The sequence below is a fragment of the Biomphalaria glabrata genome, chromosome 3 (assembly GCF_947242115.1).
Source record: "Biomphalaria glabrata chromosome 3, xgBioGlab47.1, whole genome shotgun sequence".
NCBI classification, from domain to species: domain Eukaryota; kingdom Metazoa; phylum Mollusca; class Gastropoda; family Planorbidae; genus Biomphalaria; species Biomphalaria glabrata.
In genome coordinates this window covers 55,379,365-55,401,623 of record NC_074713.1, presented here as the reverse complement: position 1 = coordinate 55,401,623, position 22,259 = coordinate 55,379,365, and the positions used below count along the sequence as shown (strand labels likewise).

The window sequence follows — 22,259 nt, the reverse complement described above, 5'->3', positions numbered from 1 at the left end:
TAGATCTACATGAGAGATACATTTCTTTGTAGAGTTGACTTTTAAAGTGTAGATATAAACATGAAAGTACATAGATCTACATGAGAGATACATTTCTTTGTAGAGTTGACTTTGAAAGTGTAGATATAAACATGAAAATACATAGATCTACATGAGAGATGTTTAGTTGCTGATTTTTTCTATTAGAATTCCATTCGTCTTATCCAAGAACAAGAAACTGATTGAATTTGTTTTTATAACTAGTTTGTTTTACATGTTTTGGATGTTCCTTCAGATTTGAAGATAATTTCATCCTGGTCCAAGCTGCAAACTGTCTCCACAATTCTTTGTAGAGTTGACTATTAAAGTGTAGTCATAAACATGAAAATACAGAGCTCTACATGAGAGATACATTTCTTCATAGAGTTGACTTTTAAAGTGTAGATAAAAACATGAAAATACATATATCTAGATGAGAGATACATTTCTTTGTAGAGTTGACTATTAAAGTGTAGTCATAAACATGAAAATACATAGATCTACATGAGAGATACATTTCTTTGTAAAAGTGATTTTAACGTGTAGACTTACAGCTTGGACAATGTTTTCATTTCAGAAAAATAATTTCTCATTTGATTGTGAGGCTTACAGGAAACTGACAGACCTGATGGCATCCAAAGACCCCATGGCCAAATATTCCATTTCACCTGATATCTCGAAGTAAAATTTTTCAAGAGACTCTGCATGTATGTAATTCTTGCTTCTTGGGGTACATTACATTACACACTGAATGGGACTTCTAGAATCTAGAATAAAAAATTGTGTGTGGGAGGGGGGGGGGGGGGTATTTGTAGTGATTAAGACTTTACAGCTGTTGTAATATATATTTGATATTTTAGTTTTTTTGCACATTGGCACAATTTAGGCCATGTCGTAATATTTGTATTAACTTACTTAGACTTATCCTCCTGAGCCGTTTGGATTGGGCTGCAAGCTGTCTCCACAAAGATCTGTGACTGGCAAGTTCTGAAGCCTCCTACCACCTGGTGTCCACTGTTATACCAGGAAGCCCCTCTTTGCGCTTTCCTCGTATTGACCTCCATGTCATCATAACTCTTGGTATGCATAGCTCAATTTGTCAGAGAACATGTCAAACCTCATGCGATGCTCTGTCACAACCTCACTAAGCGTTTGACTCCCAGTTCGGCATAGGATTTCTTTGTTTGAAACCTGATTTATATAACTGACTAAATATTTGTATTACAGTACTGTTATTGTGTTTTATAAAACAACTGAAATGACTTTTAAATCTATGTTAGCAAAGGGGAGACCACTTATGAATCAAAACTACTTACTGGCTGCCTGGTCGTGCGGTTTGCGTGCTGGACTGTCGTTCGGATTTATCGACGGTCGAGGGTTCAAACCCTGCCCGCTCCCATCCCCCGTCGTCCTGCGGGAGGTTTGGACTAGGAAGTAAACTATCTTCAACTCTGAAGGAACATCCGAAACATGTCAAACATTTTACTTACTGGCGCTGCGACAGTTCCCATAACCTAATCCCTCCACTTTTCCTGATCGGCAGGCCTCAGCAGGATATCAAGAGAGAGGCAGATCCATTCTTTTGTGTTGTCCGGCCAATTATTTTTTTGGACCACCCTTTTTTTTTTGTGTGCTCCTTCCACTGTACCTTGAAGAATGACTTTTAATGAGTCATGTCTTATAATATGACCAGACCAGCTCAGATGGTAAAATATATAAATACCGGGTAGTCATTATCTTATCTTATCTTATATAATACAGACATTACTTCAAAAAAGAAGATGAATACGTCCTACGCGTCATGCATTTAGTCATGCAAATTAACCAATGACTTAAATTCTGCCAAGTCACTGGTTTTCCTGGCTAGCTCAGGCAACCCATTCCATACTCTAATAGCACTTGGGAAGGAGTATTTGTACAAATTTGTCCTAGCATATGGGACGAGGAATGTGCCTTTATCTTTGTGTCTTTCAGAGTATTTTATTAAATTTTGTTTTATTTGTATTAAATTCTGAGCATTTCTTCTGTTGGTGTCACACTGGGACCCCATGAAGTCAAAAGTTTGTTTTTTTTTCTTTCAAAGTTTCAAATGTTATTTAATAAATGGAGATTTTTTGCACTAGCCTAAACCCCCAGCAGGACAGCAGTGTTTTAACTCAGGATTATCATGTGACATTCCAAAGCACAAACACCACCAGCAGGCAGCCTGCCTGTCCAGGACTTGTAGTTCAGTGCACATTGATAAGTCCAAGCAGAGAACTATTTTTTTGTCATCTAAATATCTGGACAATTTACTTATTTCCCCAGGAAGTTCACTTTTTATGTTCATGTTTTGTATTCCCCCCAGAGTCTGAGATGTTCATTTTGATGGAACCAGAATGTTGTTGAAGGTCATCAGCTAACTGTGATATTAAGTTCTTGGCTTGTTTTCTTTTTCACTGGTAGCCTACTCAAGGAGTTCCTCATGTTTTGCAATATGTTTATAGTACAATGGATTAAAACAAACTTATTTTTGTGTATCATTTATAGAATTTTCGTTATTGTGTGGAATTTTTACAGCGCTTTCTTAAGTTTGATTTCAACTAGTAACTTCATCTTGAAATGTAAATTCATTACTTAATCTTAGTTCCACTGGAATGACCAGCATCTGTTAAAATAAATGATGGCTTATTTCCTATGTAAATTAAGATAGAAGCTCCCCTTTAAGACATTTCGTGATCTTTAGGGTAGATGAGGTAAACTAAGGGACTTAACCTGTCAGCCACCAACACCCCTCAACCAAAATATAATTAGTGCATGAACCATCAGTAAAAGTTGTGAAGTTGATTTTATTTATTTATTATTATTATTATTATAGTTTTTATATAGCGCTACTTTCATGCTTATAGCATGCTCAGAGCGCTTTTGGTCCAATCTCATTTGTGAACCAGTGGGGGGGAGGAGGGTATCTAGGAGTTGGTTTTCCATGCTGCCTTTAGGCACTCAGTAAACACAACTCTGCCCGAGTCGGGTGTCGAACCTCGAGCCCCCTTCTAGGTAGCCAAGCCAAGCCAAGTTCAAGCGCACTTGGCGTCTCGACCACGCTCATCGCAAGGTGCTTATTGTTTTTGGTCCCAAAATCCTTACCAAATGTAAACAAAAAACTCTGGAATGAAATGAAGAACACAGAATTTAGTTGTAGATATAGTGTTGTAATAGTCAACAAAATGTTGTAGAAATAGCATCACACTGACATAATAATGTACAGGAGACATCCATCAGTAAAGAGAAGACAACATACAGGAGAAGTTATGCCCCTTGTATTCCTGTTAATAGTGTGCTCAAAAAAGTCAATGGAGGGAAACATCAGGCACACAGCAGATACACCGAGCACACTACACATGCAACAAGCACACACATTTACCCCAAGCACACACTAGAGCAAGAGGCTTGTCAGGATATAATAAAATGTTATAACACATTTAATAACAAATTTGAAACAGTGTCAAGGCCATGGATGGAGTTAGGTGCTTCAAGTCTCAAATGTACTCAGTGGGACAAACTCATGAAAACAGTCGAAAACTAAACCTGTGTGTGTGTGTACACTGAAGACACAATGTGATTGTCATGACAGACACATTCACACAGGGCCTGTATGTCAATAAAATAAACACTTGCCGGGGCCTGTATCTCAAAAAACTAAACACTAGCTGGGACTTTTATCTCAATAAACCAAACCCCTGCTGAGGCCTGTATCTCAATAAACTAAACACTAGCTGGGAACTGTATCTCAATAAACCAAACCCCTGCTGGGGCCAGTGCTTTCAACTAACTTAAAGGGAAACTCCGATGGTTTTTCAAATTTGTGTCATTGACATATTAAATTCTGCGTAAAAAGTTGTAATAGTAAACATTTTACCATTTTGTATTGAAATGCTTAGAAACATTTATATTTAATTAATAAATTAGTCAGTAAATTCTTGACATTTAAAAAAAAAAAAAACGGGGTTCTTTGAGATTTTGTTTTTAGCTCAGTCAAACGTCACTTCCCACAACCATATTAAAAGAGAAACTAGATTTAACCAATCATATCGCTTCATTCTTCCAGTAACTGTTAGGCTTAGTGACGGCCTAGTCCAGAGCTATGGTACAGTTATATATATATATACATCTACAGATAGATCTAAAAGCATTAGGATAACCAACTCGAGAAAAAAAGTAACATTTTCAACTAAGCCCCTCCCTGTCCTAAAAAGTAAATAGATGGTGTGTCTGACTGATTCTAACAAACTGGTCAGTGTAAGGCTAGTCTAGACTACGTGTAGTCGATCATGACAAAGCAACCAAGCGATAGTGTTGAGTGGTCAGGCGAGTGTAAATCTACTTTCAACACACACGCATTTTTTTTCTTTGCTTACAAGATCTAGATCTAACTGCATAAACAAAGATATATTTCTTTTACGAGATTGTAAACTTTACTGTTTGGTCTCCCGTTATACAAAAAGTCAAAATAAGTGAAAATCTGATTGTTTTGGATGCGCAGCAAAAATTACACCAGAAAAACATCAATTACTGGTGGAAAAACATCAATTACTAAGTTATTAATTGCAAATTTTGAAAAAAAAAAAATACATTCATTAACTGTAAATCAAAACAAATATTATATCAAAAATTGTCAAAACCATCAGAGTTTCCCTTTACCACCAGCTGGGGCTTGTATCTCAATAAACTGTCTTTTTTTTTCAAAACATGACTTACATTAAATTACTTAAGCAAAAATTTGACAAAAAGTCTTAAGACTTTCCTAACCAATTTGGTATCTTCTACAAATATCATTTAAAAGTCACAAAAACCTTCCAGACCCAACCCTGTTAAACTATTAAATGAAAACCAGTGCCTTAGTTTTTTCTGACACCAACTAGTTTACTAATTCACTCATATTGTCAAAAAAGTTGGTAAGTGCGGAGGTTTAGAAGAGAAAACATACTATGGACAATCCTTGAACCTGTACTACAGCTACCAGTAGCGAAGCTAAATGAATGCTAAAATTGTAAGACATACTGGTTTACTAAAGACTACAAAAGACATAAATAAAAATAGAGCTAGCAGGAACCAGTAGCAATGAACTGCTGGGTACTAAAAAAAAATATGTATACGATAACATTAACACAAGGACAATTCTAAGCCAAACAGCACAGATACTGACAACTAGTAGGGAATAGTTTAATGAACGTTATGTAGCCACCAAAGAAACATAAATACTGTGCCTAGTTGGTGACTTCTCCTTGAACTGGGGCAGAATCAACTGTGACTAAATGAGGCATCTCTGGAGCGGAAAACTTTGTCAGTGCATGAGAATGACGTTAAACAGGAAGGTACTGTTAAAATTATCAGATAGAATTAGAGATCTATAACAAATTAATAGAAACATGTTAGTTTCTATGTGGGTTCTGCACATTTTACATTTTAAAAACCTGAAACTTTGTTCATTCCCTTGGGTCATCTGCAACCCATGTTTCCAAGTTAGCACCAACCAGAATAGCTGCCATCAAGGAACTACCAAGAACTGGATAAAACACAATCACATTGACAAATGACGCTCACAATGGATATGACTTTATAATCTTAAGTTTTTCTAGTATAGGATCAAATAGTTCTTCAAAACTTTTTCTTTACTTACCATTCCTCACAACCAATAAAGAAACCCTCTTCATAATTTGGAATCAAAACCACGGGCCAAATCTATAACAGAATTAGACTGAATGCAAAGAGAAAAAGTGTGCAAAGTTCAAGACATCAAGTCACAAAACTATGTGCCAGTAAGAAAGGGTTAGAGCCACATATCCCGGTGACCCTTGAGGGAAAAGAGAACACATTCAGTTTAACCCAGGGACAAAACATCATCAAAGTACTCATTCCTACACACACCACAATCCAACGCACATCACAATCCAGCGCACAGCAAACACACAAACCAACATCAGATTCACAGTATTTTTTTTTTCTCACTCGCATAAATAGAATCATAAATGGACACGTTTGACCTCTTTATTCTTGCATTAGCATTACACACGCGTCATCTCTGAACTGACTCTTCAGATTTAATATATTATTCAACATACAACATAATAAGTGCGTAGCAAATGGTTGCAACTGAAATAAATAAAGACATGAACAGTATAGGAACAACCTCAAGGGAGATAATAACATCATTGAACTAGTATCACAATCGGGCTTTGATTAATACACAAACAGAGATAAGTTAACCCATTGACAACAGCCAATGACCAAGAACTGGTCAGTTAGAAGGAGCTCCCGATTCAACAAAAATATAATTATGTCTGATTTTACTAAGTACCAACATTGGTTGGAGAATAAAAAAAAAAAAAAAAACAAATACAGTTAATGATAAGTGTATTAAATTTAACACGGGAGTTGCTGATAGCATCCCCCCCCAATCAATAAAAATATACTTTCTACATTATGTCAGTGCCTGCCACAATTTCGGAACAGGTGTGACATCATTAATAGGTGATTAAAACATAAATCAGAGATCAGAGGTTAAAAGAAGATTCCATATTGCTACAAAATTTATTTATTTTTAAACTGATTCAGCAATAAAGTAAACCTCTGGAAAATGAAAACAGTATCTAGAAAACCTAATGCATAATGTATGAATGATATAAAGCCTTAACACAATTGTAAGTTAACTAGCACTACACAAAATAAATTCACTTCAAATAACTGATCAAGTGTAAATGGACTGCAGGAATATATTATGCACATTTGTTTGTCACCACTTTTGGTCAATTTGTGAAGATCTTGACCATTGACCATTAACTCTTTCTCTCCATAATTATTTTCCACGTTTCAACGGAATTCTTCATTTTGCTCATTAGTTATTTTTTTGCCCTGTTATGATTAAGCTTGAATAGCTTTTTCATTTGTTATCAGAAAGTGTTTAATTTTGGTCTAGAATTCAAGGGGAATGCATGCTCTTTTCATATAACACAAAGTCAAGTTTATAAAATCAAACATTATTTTAATTTAATGAGGTCAAATCAACGATGATATCGTCAATTAGGAGAGAAAGAGTTAAGCTAACTTACACAGGCCCACTTTCGAGTTAGCAGCATTGACACAAACTCATGCCACCGTGAAAGTATCAAATAGCTTTTTTAAAACCCTATATATGTGCAGTTTTATAGTTTTATAATGTGAAGGATAAGGAATGGGGAAGGCGCTCTCTAAATATAAAGGTAGATTTTTTCAGTTTTTAAAAACAAGTATATATATAAATTTAGAAGTTCACAGCCATCAAACAGTGTTACCAAACGACCATCTAAGCAATGCTATATCTGTCTCTGTAGCATTTTTATCTGTCTCTTTGCAACTTCCTGTGTGACTTAAAGAGGCCAATCCTTGATATAAAGCTGCAGTCACATTTTGGGGCATCTGGTGATTACAGATACAGAAGCTATGCTACATATCTGGCTAGTAACTGCCTAAAAGTCATACTATTTGGTTAGTAACTGCCCAACAGTGCTAACCATCTGGCTAGTAATCATCGAAAAAGTGCTATCTGGCTAGTAGCCACACAAAAAAAAAAAAAAGCTCCCATCTGGCTAGTAGTTATAGATAGCAATGAAACTACATCACAATACTATACCTCAATCTTGTTCCCTAATACTAGTGGAGTCACAAAAGATCAAACCCTAACACAACAGAACTGGACTATCTAAAGTCTGGAATATAGAGGGAAGGGAAAGTAATAAATACAAAAGGGGTTATGGACAGTGTAAGTTATAAATAACATTGCCAGGACTGTATATGTTCACATATGCATCTATTCCACTGAGCCAAACAAGGACTGTATTTGTTCACATATGCATCTATCCCAGTGAACCAAACACATTCTAGACGCATCAGAATTTGTTTGTTTGTTTTTATTCCTGATGAACAGCAACATTTGTCTGGGAACAAAATTTAAAGAGTTGGCAGCTCCAGGGCATGGTCAATCGCTAAATAATCATCTTGGCAGACTGTCAGTTATGGGATGTCTTCTTCGTTGGTTAAGTTTAGTGGTCACAAGAGTTCATTCTGCTCCGTCTCTCTAAAGACAAGAAAAAAAAAAATTCTTTTATTTGAAAACACGACACAAGAAAATAAAACATAACTCTCAACATAAAAGAAAATGAATTTGATAAAGGCCCAAGAAATAAGAGCATTAGAATATTCAAAATGATGCACGTAACTCTCAACATAAAAGAAAATGAATTTAATAAAGACCCAAGAAGTAATATAGGGCATTAGAATATTCAAAATGACACAGACTTGGAGATTTTCAAGTAAACGATGTCAAGGATGCTTAACTGAACTTCACTGTTGCCAACTAAAGAATTGAGTTGTAAAGGTAACAATATCTCAATGTGTGACAGTTGATCTTCATATCAATTCTTCTTTCTTAGCGGCAGTTGCCCCCCTTTTATTTTTAAATAAGTGTTAAGAATGAAAGTTTAAAGATTCGTCCTTTGAAATTATTATATTATTATTATTATTATATTATATTATTATTATATTATTATTATTATATTATATTATTATTATATTATATTATACTATTATTATATATTATATTATTATTATATTATATTATTATTATTATATTATTATTATATTATTATTTTGTGTTACAAACAGAAGAGTGTCTAATGCCACATTGTGCTATAATTGATTCTAAATATTTCCATCTATAATAGATTTAGCAGATATACTTTGTTGTTATATGAACACAATCCACACCATGATAAATAAAGCATGCTTAAACACTTTAATTCATATAGAAAATAAATTGTATATATAAATATTTTAGAATCACATTTTTGAATTCACAAGAATTAGATTTGTTCAGCCAAACTAGCAATATGAATTAACCAAAGCAACTGCATTAATTCACTTTGACACTAGAGTTGCTTTTTTTATATTATTTCACAACTTTCAAGTCTCCTAGATTTCTAAAGGGCACACTGTGACTTTTCAAGACGTTTTTGACCTCATAAATCAATGACATCATAAGCAAATTTTTAGTTCTAGTTTTAGTTAAATACTGTTATTTCAAATAAACAATAGATATTCTGATACTCAAAACATTCCCAGAGATGGACAAAGATTTTTTCCCTTTCATTCATTATTTATTTTTGATGCTGTCTTAACTCTTTCTCTCCGTAATTATTTTCTTGTTTTGAAGGAATTCTTCATTTGCTCATTACTATTTCACTACTCCTGTTATGATTGGGCTCCAATAGCTTTGTTGTTTATTATCAGAAAATTTTGTATTTGGTATAGAATTAAAAGGAAATGCATGCTCTTTTTATATAATGCAAAGTCAAGTTTAAAAATATAACATTAATTTAATTTAATGAGGTCAAAATCAACATGGTATCTTTGATTAGGAGAGAAAGAGTTAATAATAGTTGAACCTCTTCAGTGATGCATTTTGGTTGCAGGTTCAGTAAGATTGAGCTAGAAGCACTCCAATCTCTGGAAAATACTTTCATAGGGATAAGTCTAACATAGACTCCTGGTCTTCACCTGTGGCTCACTTACTGGGCCTGGTGGAAGGAATATTAACACCGACAGGGGAAGAGGCAAAGGTATAAAACTGGTGTCTAAACTACAACGCAGGAGGGGCTCCATTATCCTTGGCTGGGTGAACCGCTTTCTGAGCCACTATGTCCTGATTGGCTAATGCTGAGGCTCAGGGAGATGAACTTAAGTCTTGGTAAAAAAAAAAAAAGAATATATTATATATGTACTGTCAATGTACTTAGGTAAATAAACGCAGGTCTTTCTACAGTATCTAGATAAAGTAATGATGATCAAACAATATTAGTGGGGGGTTTTTTTCTCAAAAAGTATTTCAACAGCATTATTTAGATAGAACAGTAATATTTACATAGACCAGCAATATTTAGATAGAGCAGCAATATTTAGATATAACAGTAATATTTACATAGAGCAGCAATATTTAGATAGAGCAGCAATATTTAGATAGAACAGTAATATTTAGATGTCTTGTTTTAGTTAAGTAATAATGTACACAAAAAAAAAAAAAATTTGATTACTTACCGGTTTTTCTGGTCTGGCCCATGTTAAAATAATACCTTCTTGACATGCTGTCACTATACACTCATTCCGGAATGAAATTGAAGTTAATCTTTCATGGGAAACTTTTTTACAGACTAATGGCTCCAAGATAGGAACCTGGTCCAAACGAGGACAAGCCTGTGTCCCATAGAGTTTCATTGCACTATCCACCGGACGAACATTATTAGATTTCACAACTGAAGATTTTTCACTGTTTCTTGCAGCTAAGCTAAAGTTTCTCTTGTGTTCTTTCTTCTCATCTTTACGATCAGATACAGAAAGTGTTGCAAATTTGGAGCTAGCATTCATCACAGCGTTTTGTATAGGATGGGCGTGGCCATCTGCATATGCATTTGAAGAAACGTCATTGGCCACAACCGAGGCTACGGAGTTTGATTTTTGCGAACTGGGTAAACTATTGGATCGGGGTAAAGACTGCGATGAAGATGAATTGATGCCGGCTAGCCCTACACTACTAGTCCGAGATTTGCCATAGGGCTGCTTCAAAATGTCTTCAGTTAGGTCCCATAAGCACAGCTCAGTGTCCTGCCCCACTGAGCCAAAGCGGTAGGAAATGCAATTTAATGTTGTACTTGTTTCTAGAGTTGAAGGAGAATAATGATTGGATGTGCTCACATGACGGCCATTAGGTTGCTGCTGTGGCAAATTATTTGCAGTGTAATCCTGCGAACAACCGGTTAAATCTGGTTTAGATATATGGTTTGAGCCATCTGTTAATACACCCGGAGCTGTCCTGCCTGACAAAACTTCACCATCAGGCCCCAAAACATCACTGACAGTTTCATCACAAACAATGGAAGTATATGGGTCAAAAGCCACCATGTTGACCCATGACCTGTGGCCATGACCCCGACACACAACGCGTTTTTCATGGAAAGACCAAACAGTAACTAAATCATCTTCACCACCTGTCACAATGTACTTCCCGTCAGGTGACCAATTCACACACAACAAACCACCAAAAAAACTTTTCATAGTCCCCAACAAATCCATAGTGCTATATTGAAACACTCGAAGATGGCCATCTTGACTCACTACTGCTAAATATTTGGAACAAGGTGAAAAGGCAAACTCATTGATGGCTCCTTGCCCTATGACCCAACGATACATAGGATTGCGAGTACTTTTTGTCTTGCAAGTGTAGACGGAGAAACCATCCCCCTGTTTAAAAGGCTGATAGTTTGGCGGGGTCTGTCCACAAGGCAACTCCTCATTGTAAAGGTACATCTGTCCCGAGGAATGAGAGACTAGAAACTGATTTAAGGAGCTTGGAATCCATTTGATGCAGGTCACTTTTGTCTTGTCAATAAGTCTCTGAAATCAACAAAGAAACTTAAATTGAAACAAAACTTTATGCTATATAAAAACAACAAAACAATTTTTATTTTAAAATCTAAAAAAACAATACGTTACTTATAACTTAATATCTTATTAACAGAAGTATACATTCAGTTTTCTATGTTTGAAAAACCTGTAGCCTCTTGTCTTAAATTGCTAACATTAGGAAAGAATGCAGGTTTTTGGAAGGCCTGGCTGAGGCCTACATTATGTGCACAAATTTTTACTGCTGGGGATCGATTTTCGTCTTTTGTCATTTACTGCTGTTTTTTTTCCTCCAGTAACTTTTTATACTCAATTTTACATCAAAATAACATTTTTTAAGAGCCAGTTAATTTTTAATTATAAAAAAATAATGTATTGCCTTCAATCACAAATACAGCGTAGGTTACTATAACAACAATAAAAAAAAAACATCAACAAAACTGTTACCTCTTCATTGTAAAGTTTGCTTATTTCTTTTTTAATGGGATCAATGAGCTGGACTTGGCCAGCAGTGAAGCCAACTAGAAGCAGGACACTCTCTGGGCTGAAATAATGCTGATTGAAGTCATGGCAGGTTGGTAGTGTACCTTTATAAATACGCTTGTCAATGGGCTTTGTTAAGTCCACAGCCTATAGGATACAGAAAATAGCGAGAATTAAAATGATATTACATGTTTTCAAGGAGGAACATGCCAAGTAGATAAGTTTAATGAGAAATAAATGACCAAATGTAGGAAGCATGACCATTCCTAACAGCTTGTTTTTAATGACAATTTAATTTGACAATGTGAATATATCTCATTCTAAATAAATGAAACTTAAATTATAAGATAACTGATTATAACTTTAAAAAAAAATGGTTATCAAAAAAAAAATTTGATCCATTAAAATCCCAATCAAATAGAGAAAGACATTTATAAGTCAGTTCAGTAAGGGGAAAAAAATATAATAAATGTCAAGATATTATAATGAATTCAACTGCAGAGCAATTAGAATTCTTGTATCTTTTTATTTAGAAGAGTTAATATTTGACTTGCAATTATGACAAAGTGCTTGACCTACAATTTTAAAAGTCACTATTAAGTCTAAGCCATTTGAAGAATCATGTACACTCATCATATTGTGAATTACATCTAGCTGCTTACCACATGTAAGTTATAAAAAGTTTCAAGCGTAACACTTAAGTTGGATCTCTAAAGTCCTCAAGTTTTATCTATATGAGAAGACTAAGAGTCGTCAGTTATGAATTTTTGCTAAAATTGAAAGTCATGGTTAACTAAAAATATTTTATTTTCCGACCATGAAATTCAAAAAATAGATTTAGCTCTCTTGACCTCAGTGACATATCTAGTGAGATTTTAAATTATTATCTTTTTGAATTAGTCCATTAGGCTAAACTAAATTTATAGGTGCGTGTTCAATAAATTTATGTACAAAAATGAAAATTTATATTTTTCTTATTATAACTGTTGATTTTTAAACTAATGAAGCATTTCCAATAAAATAAAAACATTCACTGGCCATTTTTATTGAGTTTAAGCAAATAGATATTGACAAGACTTCTATTTAGTCTATGGCTGAAACTATTGATTTTGTGTTCGATTTAATTCATGTGTCCAATTTTTGCAAACAACTATGGCCAGCATCATATGTATTCAATAATAAATTCTTAGACCTCTAAAAATTAATAAATTGTTTTCAAGGATAAATTTGGTGCAGTTGGAAATCCTTTATTAAGTAATAAAGTAGGTTTTTATTTGTGTATTCTCATTTTGAAATTTGTATCATACCGGTACTGCTAACAAAAATTTGTATCATACCGGTACTGCTAACAAAATAAGATAGTTTTGGACATGGGTACAACTGGAAGAGATTGTCTTTGCCTATATGCCAGAAAATGAACATTTCCCATTTTCTGCCTATCACACTATCCCTATAAAAAATACAAAGTTTCATTAAAAGTGTGAAAAAGTGTCAGAATTCCATACTATTATTCCAGATCTAAATTAGAATTAGATCTAGATCATTAGTAGAATCAAGATTCTAGTCTGAGTTTTAGAGTCTAGAATCTAGGTCTAGATCTCTGATCTAAAATAATACTATTAATAATAGATTAGACTCATGATTAGAGCCAGAGTCTGAACATTCACACACATTTAATCAATGCCATACATGCTACAGTGAGTATCATATAAAAATATTAAGATAGAGATCTATATCTAGAGTGAGATGAGAAATGATAAAGTCACTGAGCTAGGAGGCTAGGTCATTTAGAATAATTTTGATCTACTTAGTCTTACAACTCAAACTTTCTGTCTGACTGAATCATTTAAATCAAATGAAAAGATAGAATCATTTTTTCTAAATTTCAAGATCTAATATTTTCTACAGCTCACTCTCCAAATTTTACTTAAAAAGACAAAATATCTCAATTTTAGTCTACAACTCAATATTATTATTATTAGTTATTATTAGTATTGCAATTCATTTTAATGATTTACTTTATAATTATAAATTTATATAAATGTCACTATGATGGATGTAGAATCTAGAGTAGTCTTGACTGGGTCTAGACTCTAGGACACTCTAGGTAGATGATAGATCTAGAGAATAAGAGATTTATCTAGACTAACAAATGTGAGATTTGAAATGAGAATGATAAAGTCACTGAGCTAGGTCATTAAAATTAAGTCAGCCATTCATTGAATCATCATGATCATTTATGTAACATAGTAGATCTAAATTCTCTATTATTTATCATAATTTATGATTTTATCATTCAAAAATATAACTCTAATCTAATCTAGATAGATCTACTATCTTCTAAAGGCGCTTGTCCCTTGGGTACTTAGACTTAGGTCTTATGACTGATGAATCATGAATCAAATTATCAATCAATGACAATGTTGAATCAAATTATTCAAATTTATCTCTGGACTCTACTCACTACTGACTAGTATAGATTATCTACTGACTACTTCTCTAGAGCTCGTTCTCCAAATTATACTTAGAGATAAAACGTCTTCAACTCATATACAAAAATTTAAGCTGTATTTCTATGCATGGGATGGATCGTCTTGTCTTAGGTTGGATTACCTTGTGAACACCCTTGTAAACATAAACGTAAAGTTCCCTGCCAACATTGAAACATAAACGATCGGGAGACGCTGTACCGTCATTTACATCAACAAATGATACTTTCACAGGAGTATTTGTTTGCCCATTAAATGCAACACGGCTAGGTTTTGAATACTCTGAATGGGTCATTAGTTTATAAGATCCTTCGCGAGTCACGAAATGTGTTTTTATGTCATCTTTACCCCCACCCTCACTCTGTGCAGCCATATTGAAATTACTAACTTTACATGGATGCCCGGATACTTTCATCAGTGCGCATGTACATATGACTTTTCCTGTTTTCAGACCAAAACAAATGTAAAAGCTCAACATACATCACTCCTTTTTAAACATACGGCGTCACTGCCCTTTTAATATGACAAATGATTAAACCATGATTAAATATGTTCATTAAATCTAATTTGTTTAATTGTTGCTTTCTTTAAATTTTATACACATTGCGAGATTTATTCCCTTTTCTCCAAATGCAAAAACAATAGCCATTAATCGGATCAAGGCACAAGCCTACTGTAGAATGGATCTAGATTCTAGTAGTACTAGTAGACAAGTACTAAGTTGAAGTAGTAGATCTATTTCGGAAAAAAAAAAAAAAAAAAAAAAAAAGTTTAGAATAGTGAAATGGATTAAGCATCCTTTTATCTGCATTATTCTCTAAGATTATCATACAAATGGCAGTTTTTAAAAACTACATGATTTTTAAATTTGACTCATGCCATTTTCATGTAAGAATTATAGAAAAATCTTGCGTATATTTAGTCTTTGGGAATTCACTTAGTACGGGGTTGCTGGTTGCTGGTAACTGATAAGTGTGTGTGTAAAGATAACGCCTACGCCAATGGTTCTCATACATTATATATAAATAGGCATTCTAGATTCCATTGACCTTAATTTGATTTATATGAAATTAATTTACATGCTAATTCATTAACACGATGGGGTAAACGCTCAGAAATTCAAATTTTGAATTCTTCCTATCTACGGCGCATAGGGCGGCAAGCTTGCAAGCTCGCCCCAAAGAGCGCGGTCATAGGCGACTTCCACAGCCTCTTCTCAGCAGGTAGGCCCTACCCACAGAGTTTGGGTCCTCTGAGAAGGTGCGATGCCATGTTATACGTGGACGGCCTTAATTGTTTTCGCTTCCTCTTTTCAAAAGATGGTTCGCCGGATGAAAATCTGTTCAGTAGGCCCTACATAATCTGCCTTTTCTGAAGCCTGCCTACTTTTCTTTTGAGACTTTTGTCTACCGCCTTGTGGTAGTTGTCGTATCAGAACTTTTTACCCGGAACTGATAGGAGGGCGTGATGCATTCCTGGAACTGAGAGTAGGATGATGATACTCCAATTGTTCGCCAAGTTTTTGCCAGTCTTCTGGGACTTGGGACATTCGTCAGCACTGATTTAGGCGATCATTCCTTCTATAACAATAAATTGTCTTCCGTATTTTGGCATTTCTGCTGACACAGAGTCTAGCTATGGTTACTTTTTTACTTTGTTAGAAGCGCGATAGCCTCTGAAATATCTTCTGTTTTGATTGGATTTGTCTTGGTTTCCTGGTCATCATCCGGGGATGGATATTCGAATGTAAAGGTCAGGGCAGGAGGCGGTATATATTTCTGGGTTTGTTTCCTAGAAGTGTTCTACTCATCTTGCGCCCTGTTCTTCTTTATTTTGTAGTTGTTTCCAATGTTTGTCTTAGAAGGGTGCGTCGTTTTCACTCTTTGCACCAGTATATAAGATCTGGAAAAATGCGATGCAGAATCTTATCTCGTGTCGATTTGTACACAGCCGCCTGTGCCTCATGGCCATCTGTTCAATCAAATCTCGTTTATTTTGCAGACTTTTACTTTCACTTCTGCTCCATGTAAGCCTCCTCTACTTCGTGGTCTTGTATTTTTCTGGTTTCTTCTACGTTTGGCTACATTTAACGAAAATAACTATTTAAAAAAAAAACATATATATATATATATAAACCTACAATAAATTATATCCGGGTGTTTTAAAATATCTTCTTCCTAGAACATTTGCAATTCTGAAAGACATACATCTTCTCTTTTGGGCCACTGTCATATAGTGGAAAATCTTTTTTCCCCAACATTTTAAGGTCTGTATAAATAAAAATAAAGTTCCCCTTTCAGACCTTGTGGTTTATAGGGCAGATGATGTAAAGGTCATCTGTTTCTGTGGCCTAGGTCAACGTGGGCGTTTTAAAATTCTGCTGGGTGAACTTAGAGGCGCCCAAAGATCCCGAAATTAAAAATCCCAGTCTTCATCAGGATTCGAACCCGGAACCCCAGGTTCGGAAGCCAAACGCTTTACCGCTCAGCCATCGCGCCTCCAAGGTCTGTACATGCTATACGTTTAATCTCTCTTACAAGTGGTCATTGTAATAATATAAGGCTGTCATGTACAATAGCCGTTCGGCTGGTAAACAATAGTAAACGTGTTTCGGATGTTCCTTCAGAGCTGGATAATCTATACCCTAAGCCTCCCGTAGGACGAATAGCAGCGGGCAAGGTATGAACCCGGGACCATCGAAACGACCGAACGACAGTCCAGCGCGTATACCCGTGACCTCTATGTCGAAGGTGCCGGTATACCGCACGACCGGACAGCCATCCGAATAAGATGTAGACTAGATCTAGCTCGAGCGTCTTCTGTTTAGATATTCGCTGCCTGCAGAAAACAGTGACAGGTGAAATGCTAGCACACAAACTGGTTCAAGGCCAGCCAATCATACGATCGCAATGATTAGAGACACGCTTTTTTTTTTTTAATATATATTTTTAGCAAGAAATTAGCAAAATTTTTTAAAAATGTTTGGAATACTGTTGGAGAGTCTGCTCAAATTTGAGGAGAATCCACGCAATTTTTTAGACAAATGAGGAGACTTAATCACAGTGGCGTAGCTAGAGTATATGATGCCTGGTGCGGTAACTCATCTTGATGCCCCCCCCCCAAAAAAAAAAGATAACTAAATAATAACATTGCAAAACCTTACTTTTTTGTTCAAAATAATATGTATTCATTAATAAAAAATTGTTAATTCAAAACATCACTTTTACTTAAACATACTACAAGTGAGTTTTACGCGCTTTCTTACTGGCAAAAGTATCAATAATTTTATCGAAATCAACTTTTTCCACCAGCTCTTGTTCGATGGACAAAATGGCCAAATTAGTGAGTCGTAAATTTGTCATCGTTGATCGCAAGTAATTCTTGATCAGTTTAAGTTTGGAAAAACTTCTCTCGCATGTAGCGACGCTTACCGCAATAGTCAAAAATATGCGAATCATGATGACGATATTCGGGACTGAATCATCTAGCTGATATTTTTTATAAAATTCAAGAGCTCAACAGGTCCTTGTTTTGGAAGTGCGAAGGCTTCTGATGAAACTGTGACAAACCGTTGAAGCCTCTCTCGCTCCAGCAGAAATTCTTTTTTATCAATGTCGCTAGGAGTACTATCGAGATTGATTTCGACCTGAGGATTTAATAGTTGGGAAGGCGACAAAAATTCATATCTATCTGCTACATCATGAAGTTGCTCGAATCGGGTGATTATTTCTTGAACAATCCTGTCCAAGGTAGAATAAATTTCCCTTCGTAGCTCTTATTTGTGTGCAAGTACAGAGTAGTCACTTTTCGCACCAGGAATCTTTTTCTTCAGGCCAATACGTTTTTGAAGTTCTGTACTGATTCTCAGATCTGAGCACACGCTTTCGGCAAAGGTAATGCTGGCTTCAGCAATGGCCTCTCGATTACTACTTAAAAATGTCTCTCATTTTTTTTTAGTTTGAGTGAGCAGTCTCGAATAGACAATCCTTGTTTTTGAAGGTAGACTTGCGTATCATTAATTTCAGTTAATACAGGAGCCCAAAATCCAAGATAGGTGAGAAAATTAAAAGACTGAATAGCAACTAATAATCTACCTGCTTCAGATCTAGCCGGTGAATTTTCCTCTCTGCTAGTTAAAGTCTCCAGAGTTTCTATAATTTTAGAAAATGTATCCCTAATCATCTAGACGGCTTCTCCTCTGGCGCTCCAGCGGGTCTCAACTCAACGTTTCAGGCTAGTTCCGGTTATTTTGATGAGGATATCCCAGCGGTGTGTTGAAGTTGAGAAAAAGGCGTGTAAACGGTCCAGTATACCAAAAAATGTTACCGAATTGACTTCAGCTTCAGCAGCTCGAATTCCTGCTTAATTAAGAGAATGGTTTGAGCAGGCAATGAATAGTGCTTTGGGATTGACTTCTAGAATACGTTTTTGGACACCGTAGTTTTGACCTTTCAAGACCACAGCATTATTATAGCCTTGACCCCTGCAGCCCATTATGTCTAAGCCATCCGAACGCAGTTTCTCTAGAATCATCTCAGCGATTTCAGCAGCATGCTTGTTCTTTGTGTCGATGAAGTCAATAAAAGACTCACGAACCTGCACCCCGTCATTTTCCATAACAACGTACCATAAAATTTATTTCGGAAGTTTGATCCAGCTTTGAGATGTCAGGTGTACTGTCAAAAATAATAGAGAAATATTTGGCTTGTTTTACTTGCTGTATGATTTGTTTTTAACTTAATTCTCCAATATTGTAATAAATTCATTTTGTATTTCTGGAGACATGTATGTATTCGGTCTGGAACAAAGCTTAGTTCGAAGCACATGCTCCCTCAAGAGTGGATCGTACTTTGATTGTAATTTTACTAACTCCAAGAAATTGCCTTGATTTTGCCCTTCCAACACTTCTTCAGCTCGCTCGCGATGCCCACGAAGTGCCATATTTTGCTTTGAGAAAAACGAATGATGTTCAAGATTCTCTTCAGGTAGTCTCTCCAGGTTTTCGTCTCTTGTATAATCAAATATTGGTCCTTGTTGTCAATACTGTTCCCTACTCTCTGGCGAACTTGAAGCTCCCCCCAAACAAGCGATGACTGAATGTGAGCTCTGCTGGTCTCATGTTTTTCTATTTTCGGGGAGAACCTCCACCAATTATTGAATCCATCTTTGGATTTAAATGAAGATTTGGTACTTAATCTTGTTGAGAAGAGTATGCAGGGGAAGCAAAATAAGGATTCTTTTTTGGCGAATAACACATCCACTTTCTAAGAACTTTCTCGCCGTTTGACATTTGCCGGAAAAACCAAGCCTTTGGAAGCTTTCTAGCCTTTCCTTTTGCTGATTCTGGATGTCTATACACCTCTCTGAATTGACTGTCCTTACGCTGAACTGTTTCAGATCCTTGAGTGGCAAGGTGTATACGAATATTGTCTTTGATGACATCAGGCCAATCTCCAATGTCGTTCAGTCTAGAGTTTATTATCCTGCTTTCTGTATTGTTTACACTGTCTGATGGTTCAGCTTCTTCAGTATGAATTTTTGAGGAGTTTACTAAAGACATGCTTGTGTGCTGTCCTTTAGTCTCTAGAACCTGCGGTATTCTTTTTCATCATTCAGGATGTCAGTCTCATCATTTTTTTCTGGATTCAATGATAACCGTCTCATCTTTCTTTTTTTTATTTTAATTGTTCAGTTATTTCATACACAATAACATTATGCGCAATATGTAACAGATTTTCACCCTCTAGACTCTATATCTAAATTAAACTAATGGACTAAACAATAAAGTAAAAAAGGTTTGTCTATCTTATTCTTCTTTTTTGTATTACAGAGCATTGATCAGTGTAGTAACAACATGTACCGTGTGTCCGAAATAAATCTAGTAAATTAGATTCAAACTGTTCTATAGCTTACATTGTATGGAAGAAATAGTCAAGGAGATGAAACAAAATAGCGACATGACTAGTTTATAAATTGTTAGTTCATGTTTAAAATACAGTAGTTTATGTTTGTTTGTGTCCATACAATTAGTCGTTTTTACTGAAACGCTCAGGGAAATAGGAAATTAATACACACTGGGGGAATTTTGGTGCCCCTCTCCACTTGGTGCCCAGTGCGGCCCGCACCACCCGCACATTGGTAGCTACGCCACTGCTTAATCATTTTGTAGGAAATGTGAGAATCGCTAACAACCCTTAGTTGGGCCTACATAAAACACTGGGCCAATGATTTACAAATAGATAAACATAACCTGAAAATACTGAGGCATTTCTTTGCCAATTTCTAGGAAACGAGTTGCCTGATTAAATTATCTATTTTGTGTTATGTTCTAGTTTTTTTTATGTTTTCTTGAGTTGACTCATGAATGATAACTTGAGATAGTTTCTAATCACACACTTTGTTCAACTGAAGCCTGCTTTGTAGACCAATACCGTACAAATAAATAAAAATAACTGGAAAAAAAAAAGTAACGTCAACAATAAACAGGATACACATATATCTTGTGTCAGAGCTCAGTTTCTTATTTCTTAGTGCTTTGTGTATTCCCCCCTAATTTTAATCTTATATCCTATAACAATAGCGACTAAGTTGAGGGTATTCCTGATGCATAATGGGTCTTAAGCTCTTTAAAATCGACACTAGCAGATGGGAAAAAGTAGCACTGGATCTATGTTTGTTTGTAAAATGTTTCGGATGTTCCTTCAGAGTTGAAGATAGTTTACTTCCTAGTCCAAACCTCCAGCAGGACGACGGGGGATGGGAGCGGGCAGGGTTTGAACCCTCGACAGTCGATAAATCCGAACGACAGTCCAGGCACAAACCGCACGACCAGGCAGCCATCCCTATCGACTTGGAAAGAGGGCATAAAGGAAGGGCTCCGGATTGCAGATGCCATACATATCAGTAATAGAAAGAAGGGTGAAAATGCAACAGATGCCCAACCTGTGACCACAACTGTGTTGTAAGGATTGGCCTCATTTTATTGCAAAGGGAAAATATTGTCTCCGAAGTTGTAAAATGCTGCAGACAATGGGCTTAACATAGTGCAATACCAGCATGGACTGTAGACCCAGATCCATTAGATTATGTTTTAAACCCAGATTGGTTGATCATTTTTTCTCTTCAAAGAATTCAGATCAGTTAACACACGCACTCTAAATTTATTTCACCCTCATGCTTGTTTACATTCTTAATATTCAGGTTAATCCTGCTGTTGTATGAACATATCAATTTATGTTGTTTTAAAGGTCTAAGGCTTTTAATGTACATTTTAAATAGTATAGCATAATCCCCGACCCCCTTTTTCAATCAATAGCTATCATCAAAATGGTTAGCAACAGACAAGATGAATAACTCTTGAAAAAAAAATGTTCATTGTAAACTTAGCTCTTAAGTTATTTATAATTTAAATGCTTTTATGGGCGAATAAAGGTTGACACTTAGTTATCACTAGATCCAGCTTTGAATCAGCACAATGTTAAAGTTCATAACACACGCACTCTAGATTTATTTAGTTAGAACACATCAAATAAAAACAAATGAGACACACTAACATTTACTGGATATTTTATTCCTGATACAATTTCATCATCTACTTCTGCCAATAAAATGCTATCAGCTTCAAGATGTGCAAGTATTAACAAACTTAAGAACTAGAAAAAACAACAACTTTACATGAAGGTCGCAGGCTGGGGAAATACTGCACTGCTCATTAATTTTCTGACTCAAAGACAAGCTGAATTATTATGTTGTTTGAATCAGATACAAGGTTCTAAATCATCTAAATTTCCTGGGCCAACA

At 35.5% G+C, this 22,259-nt stretch overlaps 2 protein-coding genes across 14 annotated transcripts in view; one reads left to right on the top strand and one right to left on the bottom strand.

The window, feature by feature from the left end:
- The window catches only part of LOC106058773 (leucine-rich repeat-containing protein 71-like), a 38,457-nt gene extending 35,917 nt beyond the window's left edge, over window positions 1–2,540 (top strand). For all 13 annotated transcript variants that reach the window (XM_056022723.1, XM_056022730.1, XM_056022732.1 and 10 more), the window contains 2 exons: window positions 596–725; window positions 2,366–2,540. In XM_056022723.1, the coding sequence (XP_055878698.1) occupies window positions 596–703 (108 nt within the window). In that variant the 3' untranslated portion in view covers window positions 704–725; window positions 2,366–2,540. The remainder of the gene's footprint in view (window positions 1–595; window positions 726–2,365) is intronic.
- A 3,519-nt stretch (window positions 2,541–6,059) lies between these two features.
- Window positions 6,060–14,851, bottom strand: LOC106059514 (WD repeat-containing protein 20-like). The gene is made up of 4 exons (XM_013217188.2): window positions 14,584–14,851; window positions 11,935–12,117; window positions 10,126–11,478; window positions 6,060–8,110 (listed from the first exon to the last, which is right to left on the bottom strand). Exons 1-4 carry the CDS (start codon window positions 14,830–14,832, stop codon window positions 8,093–8,095), a joined length of 1,803 nt encoding a protein of 600 aa, XP_013072642.2. The 5' UTR covers window positions 14,833–14,851; the 3' UTR covers window positions 6,060–8,092.
- Window positions 14,852–22,259: the final 7,408 nt, after the last annotated feature.

Excerpts from the sequence above, each read along its gene's own strand:
- LOC106059514 (XM_013217188.2), bottom strand. The coding sequence starts at position 14,832 with ATGGCTGCACAGAGTGAGGGTGGGGGTAAAGATGACATAAAAACACAT. Across the intron at positions 12,118-14,583 it reads TTTACAAGGGTGTTCACAAG|GCTGTGGACTTAACAAAGCC; the intron begins GTAATCCAACCT and ends TGTATCCTATAG. Across the intron at positions 11,479-11,934 it reads GCAAACTTTACAATGAAGAG|AGACTTATTGACAAGACAAA; the intron begins GTAACAGTTTTG and ends TGTTGATTTCAG.